The sequence below is a fragment of the Chanodichthys erythropterus genome, chromosome 3 (genome assembly GCF_024489055.1).
Source record: "Chanodichthys erythropterus isolate Z2021 chromosome 3, ASM2448905v1, whole genome shotgun sequence".
Classification (NCBI taxonomy): Eukaryota; Metazoa; Chordata; class Actinopteri; order Cypriniformes; family Xenocyprididae; genus Chanodichthys; species Chanodichthys erythropterus.
The window spans coordinates 9,364,813-9,372,645 of record NC_090223.1 but is presented as its reverse complement, the minus strand read 5'-3'; the positions used below and the strand labels follow the sequence as shown (position 1 = coordinate 9,372,645).

The window sequence follows — 7,833 nt, the reverse complement described above, 5'->3', positions numbered from 1 at the left end:
TGATTATGGTTGACAACCCTACTAATATTACTTATGACTTAACAATTAGTTAATAGTCATATGCCTCAACAAGTAAAATCATTACACAATGATACTTTTGCAAATCATTAGATAATGATTAAAGTAGACAACTGAAAGATGGAATGCAAGACTTTGAACAATTGTGGTAATTACTTCTGTGGTGTTTTTTTCCGAGAATCATGTGATTTAGAGAGATCAGACAGCTCAGTAACATGCAGATCCTTTCTGATTGGCTGACACGCATCTTACGTAACATGAGTACACTTTATTAAGACCACAATATAGTGGAAAAAGAATACATCAAAAGAGATCAAGAAAACAAGACACATCTCCTCTAACTATCCAGCAGAAACACTCAGTTTGCTGTTCGGAGCACATTTCCTGAGGTTTGACTTTTCCACATTTACATTTATTTCACTTTTAGCCGACTAAAACCCATTTAGTCATTTTTGATTCATGGGGCATTCTGGGAATATTAGTTTTGTTGGAACATTCCCAGAACATTTTTTATTGTTTTTATAGTTTTTAGTTTTTATTTATTTTTATTTGGTTATTCAGAACGCAGCCTATATTTTATGTTGTTCAGTGAATTAATGATGCTAAAATGCTTAATGCAGAAGCGCTTAACGTGTTTAATGCATTCAACAGTAGCTAATGTTGGAGGATACACCTCATCGATGAAGCAGAACATGATTAAGTCATTTTGAAAAGTGATTATTTTTGGAAAACTTTTATTTTTGACGGGTGTTGAAGCTGTTGCACGTAGAAGTGTGTGTTGAGTCGTATTTGTGACCTGCCAGTGCTGATTTTTGCCAATTCTGATTTTCTCTCTAAGAACTATTATTGACAGCATAACACAAATCTACTTTTCTTCAATGCATAATTAATTTTTTTCAATTTGTTATGAAACATTACAATGTTCTACAGTATGCGTGTTGTAAATCTGTTAATCATTCAGACGAGGGAACATCGTGCACACGATTTAGTGAATGATCATGTGCGGGGCTCCATACGTTATTGCCTGTGTGAATGTATTCAATGTTATTGCATGAATGTCATCAGTGTTGGTCAGTGCAGTGAATCAATGTCATTGAAACTGTTAATAATACAGCTCAGCTGACCCTTGTAAAGTGGAGATGAAAGTTAAAATAATCAACACCTTGTTTCATTACATCTATCTTTGAATGAATTGGCGTTCATTGAATGAACGGTTTGAGGATTTGCTCAAAGACAGTCCCAATGTAACTGCACTGAGTGACAGTCTCTCTTGAACACACAAAGGCAAGCATTGCTGATACTGGAGAAATATCAGCAGAAAGCCTCAAGTTTAGTTTTGTTTTCATGCCACATCATAACACTTATTATACAGTATAGTAATAAATAATAAATGCAGATAATATCATATCACGCTATTGAGCCACTCAAAATCATCGCAAGGGTCGAGTTCTTGGTGGCCTGATTGTGTTCAGCTGTTCCTCATGTACTTTGCTCCCGTTATATCGTGCTTCCTTCCCTCATGTCTTTGCTGGTTTGTTGAGTTCATTGTGTGCATGTGTTTCTCACAGATCATGTTAGTCAACACTGGATTTAGTTCCCTGTAAAGTTGCAGTCTTGTTTTATTTCTTTGTCTTTTTGAGTCTTGTCGTTCGTGTGTATGTGTGTGTGTGTGTTGTGTTGGTTCCTGTGTCCTGTTCCACCTTCATTGACTCAGTCTAGTGCTGGTTTCATCTCATCAATGCCAATCCTCTGGTTCCTTGAGCCGCTGTCAAGTTTCCACCGTCAGCAGAGAGCCTGGAGTTTCTTATCCCTGACCAGCCTGTTCTTCTGTCCTAATGTTTGGACAGTGTTCTCATTTTAATTATTCTAATATCTAATTAAAACATCTACAAATGAATAAAACTGATCAGAGATCAGGTAAAGTCCACAGACACTTGTTTTCTCTTTTCACTTTCACTTTATCATCGCCGTCTACCAGTGAACCATTGACATTTCGAACTGTTTTGGAAGCCTCGTTTACTGAAATCATGTGACTTTGGCAGTTTGATACACACTCTGAATCACTGATTCGAAACAAAAGATTCATAAAGATTTGGAGCTTCATGAAGCTGTTTTGAAATCGGCCATCATTACTTACCAGTGATCCTGATTTATCTCCTGCCTTCTCTTCCTTGTGTCGTTTCCCTGGATTCTCCACTCAGCCTGCATCACCGTCTTCACTGCAATACATGAACTGTATTACCACCAGCCAAGTTCAGTGACTTTTTCCTCTTACCTGTTCACTTTTAGCCCTGTTCTATAATACCTCCAATAAAGCACTGTTTGCTATTTGTTGCTCACCTCATCTGTCCTCTTCTTTGTGGTTGACAATGTGTGTTAAGGAAATATATGTATAATTTAATGTTGTCACAATACTGGAATTTCTAACTTTGATACTAATATTAATGTTCAATACCATTCTCAATACCACAGGGAAAAAACTGAAAAAAGTGTGCGAACAGGATTAGTTCACTTCAGAATTAAAATGTCCTGATAATTTACTCACCCCATGTCATCCAAGATGTTCATGTCCTTCTTTCTTCAGTTGAAAAGAAATAATAGTTTTTGAGGAAAACATTCCAGGATTTTTCTCCATATAGTGGACTTGAAGGTCCAAACAGCAGTTTAAATGCAGTTTCAAAGAGCTCTACATGATCCCAGATGAGGAATAAGGGTCTTATCTAGAGAAACGATTGTTCATTTCTTAAAAAAATAAAACAAATCTGCTCTTTAACCACAAATGCTCGTCTTGCACTGGCTCTGTGATCCACCAAATACAAACTATATAAAAACATTGTTTGTACACATTGATCTACTGGTTCATGTCACAAAAATACAAATCTTTGTAATAATTATTAATGTATAATTGTGTTTTAAATCTATGCAGAGTTCCAGTGTTCTCTGAGAAACGATGGCGTTGTGGACTGTCTATCTGTCTCTCGGTCTTCTGGTCGCTTTGAATGCTTCAGGTAAAACTATTATTCCACGTCTCACATCAGAACTGTTATTTTAACATGAATTGAAGCACATCTGGGACACTGTAATGACTGATCTAATACAGTATGTGCACCTGAGTTTGTCTCTGAATTATTATGATAATATTAAGAAAATAACACAACAATAATTATATCATTATTTCAGCTAAAGTTGTTGATTCTTATGAATGATATTATATTATTAATTTTGACAATAAAATATGCCTGTTAATTTGCAGTATATATTTATTAGTAGTTGTAGTAGCACTACTGCTAGCAGTTCTGTTTTAAAAAATGTGTATTTCTTTCTTTTTAAGTGGAAACACGTCCTGTTGAAAAGAATAAAGATTGTGGTAGTAAGTCTTCTCTTGTCTTCTTCTCTTGTCAGTTTTTATGTCTAGTACAGTACAAAAGTTCAAAACCTGTGCATTTCTCCACCTTAACAAGTGTGTGTAACACCTGATGATCATGTTCTCTAACATGCTTTAAAATGTTTTAAAGAGTATATTGGAAACTATTTTAAATCCTTTGTTTATTTAAGGTACACTACGTAGCTTTTTTGTTCAAAATAAAATTTAAATAATGAGTCAATACATCATCAATAAAAAGCATGATTCACTGGTTCACTATGGTAAGTCTATTAGAAGTGTTTATATTTTAGACCTGTCAGAACAGTTTTCTGACATACATCACTCGCCTGTGTGTCTCGTCACATCCGTAAATAGAGAAAAGTTGCTCCGGCTGCTTTGACGTGTGTCTGGTGTGGGAGCGGCACAGGTTTGCTGTCACAAGAGCAAGAAAGGAAGAGATGGAGCAGCTGAATCTCCAACCTCAGGAGAATCGCCCGTTTTAAACAAACACTGAACAGAGGAGAGTCTGCTGGAAAAAAGAGAACGCGACAGAGCTCGTAATAAAACAAGAATCAACATTAACTCGGATTTAGATGACGAGAACTGAGGTATTTTAAATGTTGTAAAAGCGATGCGGTGATTAAGGAATTTTTTAGGTATTTAATTCCAGGACCAGATAGACTGCCATATGTAGCTCTCTAACAGAGTTCACTGTACAGCATCTTTTGTGAAGCGTCGCCTTCATCTCCACAGTCATGCGAAGACAAAGCACAACTGAAACAATGCTACATGCCATTTTGTTTTTTAACCGATAAAGGGCCAAAAGTTACATAGTGTACCTTTAAATGAAAGTTATTCATTTCATTACATGAAAGGTCATTAAAGGTAACAACATAATAACAAACAAAACTTCCATTTAACAGCCTGTGAGGAAGGATGGACTGCCTTTGAATGCAGATGCTTCAAGTTTTTCTATGAGCTTAAATCATGGTCTGTAGCCGAGGTATGATACATTTCAGCTTCTGATATGACATAAAAATAATATAAGAAACAAATTATTTTAAGCTCAAATTCAGATTAAGCTCTGTAAATATCTGTGACACCTGTCAGTTATCACAGGAAAGTCAAAAATGGCAGATTTTATATTTCACGGGTAAAATAATAAACAAAAAATAAACAGCACAGTGAGTAAACATTATTTCGATGGTAACTGAAGGCATGTCACAGATTTTAGAAGATTCATTTAAAATAACATTTTCATTGTGTTTGCTCATGTTTCTGCCTCTACAGTTTTCGTGTTTGCTCAATAATGGGAACCTTGCTTCTGTACACAACCATGAAGAGTACATTTTCATAAAGAACCTGATTAGACGCACAACTCATGCCTCAACACGTACCTGGATCGGACTCCATATGGCTGTATGCAATCATTTTTCAATCATACTTTCTGTGCTACTGGGCATTTACCATTACATTTACATTAAAACTCATTTAATACATTTTTCAAAACGCATGAGCATAGATGTGTTTTTATCATTTATTTCTGGTCCTCAGAACAGTTAGTTTAGTGCATTGGCAGCCATGAGAGGCACCGCTCACCATGATGATGTCATACTCCAGTGTTTGTATCGTGAAACTCGATGTGAAATAGTGAGGCTGATGAAGATAACTGAGTGATTTAACACTTTCTTACATAGTTTTACATATTCTTTTTAGATTTCTGACATGTTTAAAGTGGGGTTAGGTTTCATGAGGAATCATCTTTTAGATAAATAAAGATCAATGCTGTTTTTTCTCTTCTGTTCACAGTATTATCTTTGGTTCTGGAGTGATGGAACCAAAATTAACTATCAACTATGGTCGTATGGAAAACCCAGTAACTATTATAAAGATGAGCACTGCGTTGAGATGAACTCTGTCCGTAAGTAATTTCTGTTAATCCTCATGAAATAACATGATAAATGATCCATCAATCTGAATTGTGTTAGACCATCAGAAGATTAGCAGATACTGCTTCATGTCATACTGTAAATCCAGAAGCTAGAAAATAACTTTTTCATCACAGTTAAAAATGTTTTGTGAACATTCATCACAGAAACATTGTTGCTGATTGTTTTCTAGACAAATACTAATATTTCTGTGTCTACCATACTAAATAAACATTATTTAGTTTTTTCATAATACACAAATGATAAAAACAACTATTTTTTTTTCTGTCTTTCAACAGATGGCAACTGGAATAATGTGAAATGTGATGTATATAAGCCCTATGTGTGTGTGAAATGAACCAGCATGTGAAGAATCAATGTAGAAGAAACAAGCTACTTTGATTCATTTACTTTCCATTAGAAATGTTTAATGGAGGCTAAAAATGTGTTAAAAAGGTTAATTTTGTTTGTTTTATTTTTATTTATTTATTATTATTATTTTTTTTTTTTTGTGGATATGTTAATTACTCAATTACACCTGTGAAACATCATTTTATAATTATCACTCCACAGTCTCTCTCTTTTCACACCAGGGGCGGCGCACGTGCCCCAGTAAAATGTTCCTAATAAATGATTTTTCTGATCAGTTTGCATCGCTGAAGCAGAAACATCCAGTGTGTCCTCTCACGCCTCGCCCCTCGCTAAGCTCCTCCTCATACCTTTACTTTTCACTGCAGAATCCCAGACTTGTTTGGAGGAACAAACCTGCAGAAATTAAAAATGAATAAATGAATAAATAAATGAATCAATCAATCAATAAGTAAATAAATGTGTTAATAGGAAAATAAATAAATGAATAAATGACTTGATGAAATATGATTCATTTTTAATAAAATTATTTTCCCCCTTAATTTATTTTCTGCTTTTATGTTTTAATTATTTCTAATTTAATTTATTTATTCATTTATTTTCCATTTACTTATTTATGCATTCATTCATTTATTTTTATATTTATTCCAATAAGTATTTATTTACAGATTTATTTATTTTAACATATATTTGTTTAATTATTTTTTTATTTTCATATTTATTCTTACATTTCTTTGTCATGTATGATAATTAGGTGGGTTGGTCTTGCTTACCATTGGTTAATCGTTGATTAATGCTCTTGCTCAATTACTTTGGATCTGTAGTGACAGGTTGTAGCTCTCGCGTGTTATTCACATTTTTTTTTATTCACCTTATTTTCGCGACCACAAGGGTGACGCCAATAATAATAAAAATCCTGTAACACTTTATAATAACATTCTGTAGCATATGCACACGTATCAGGATAATCAATAACCTTTGGAATGTTCAGAACACTTTTAGAATGCTGGACTGGGTTGTAAAACCTCATCTCGGCTCCGACCGGTCTGCAAAAGATGAGCCCACTTGACACACTTGCCAACCCCCCCCCCCCCCCCAGAGACTGACCACATCACATTCCAACACACACACACAGACACATACAAAAACACACAAACATACATTTTTGACTGTATATGTAAAATACAACTATGCCAAAATATACCCATCCTGTATTTTGAAGCGTATGCATGTTTCCTAGTGTTTAAATGAGTGTATTTGTGCTAGAGTGCATTTTAATGATGGAATTTTGTCTGTAAACCATAACTTCTTTTATATGCCTTTCTGATCTATCGAGTTTGATCTCTCCATAAAGCTCCGGACTCGAGCTATTCACTGAGATAGCTGACAAATGCATTTTTCTATGTGTGTAATGATATTGTGAAGAAAGTACTCCAGAATAGGAAGTCTTTTTCTCATTGCCAGAGAACAGACCTTCCTTTTTATAACATTCTGAGGAGCTATAGTTTGCCGGACAAACGGACAGTTTCTCTAAATAATTATTAAACCAGAACTAATCATATATATAATTGATTACAATTCGTTGTAATTATTTCACCATATATGGTTAATTCCCCCTTGGGTCGGTATGTGTGTAACAAGGTTAAAATTGTTTTATTTCACAAGATTTTCCTGTTAATATGCATTCAATACTATTCTACAATTGTTTAAAACAGTGTTTATAAGAATACATTAAAAAGGGTCTGTAAGGAGGTGATGGTTTTATTTTTTTTATGGAGTATGGTACTTAATGATGCACTCTAACAGCGATACCAGTTATTTTGGTGGCTATCATTTGGGTAGAGGCAGAGGGGTTTTGCCATTTAGTGGTCCATGTACTCCTGGGAAAACGAATAGCATTGATTCTGATGTTAACAGAGTACGGTTTTCTACTCCAATGTCTCATGATATACCACCACTTGAAACGAGTTTATCAGAATCTACTGTAGCACTATCTAGTGAACAGGTAAAACAACTGAGCTCTGATATCAGTCAGTCGATTAAAGCCAGCTTATTTCCTAACAGTCAGCTACCTACCTCCACCTTGTGTCATGACTGTCAGACATGCTCACATGTGAATCAGTGTGGTACCACCATCATTGATGCTTCAAAGAT

At 34.8% G+C, this 7,833-nt stretch overlaps 1 protein-coding gene across 1 annotated transcript; it reads left to right on the top strand.

Annotated features, from left to right (window-relative positions):
* Window positions 1-325: 325 nt before the first annotated feature.
* On the top strand, window positions 326-6,210 carry LOC137008438 (galactose-specific lectin nattectin-like). The gene is made up of 7 exons (XM_067370355.1): window positions 326-407; window positions 2,945-3,026; window positions 3,350-3,388; window positions 4,306-4,385; window positions 4,673-4,801; window positions 5,192-5,303; window positions 5,610-6,210. Exons 2-7 carry the CDS (start codon window positions 2,969-2,971, stop codon window positions 5,666-5,668), a joined length of 477 nt encoding a protein of 158 aa, XP_067226456.1. The 5' UTR covers window positions 326-407; window positions 2,945-2,968; the 3' UTR covers window positions 5,669-6,210.
* Window positions 6,211-7,833: the final 1,623 nt, after the last annotated feature.

What these genes read in the sequence shown, in the direction of transcription:
- LOC137008438 (XM_067370355.1), top strand. Translation starts at nt 2,969, where the DNA reads ATGGCGTTGTGGACTGTCTATCTGTCTCTCGGTCTTCTGGTCGCTTTG. An exon ending in GGTCGCTTTGAATGCTTCAG is followed by an intron (nt 3,027 to 3,349) that starts GTAAAACTATTA and finishes TTTCTTTTTAAG; the next exon opens with TGGAAACACGTCCTGTTGAA. An exon ending in AATCATGGTCTGTAGCCGAG is followed by an intron (nt 4,386 to 4,672) that starts GTATGATACATT and finishes CTGCCTCTACAG; the next exon opens with TTTTCGTGTTTGCTCAATAA.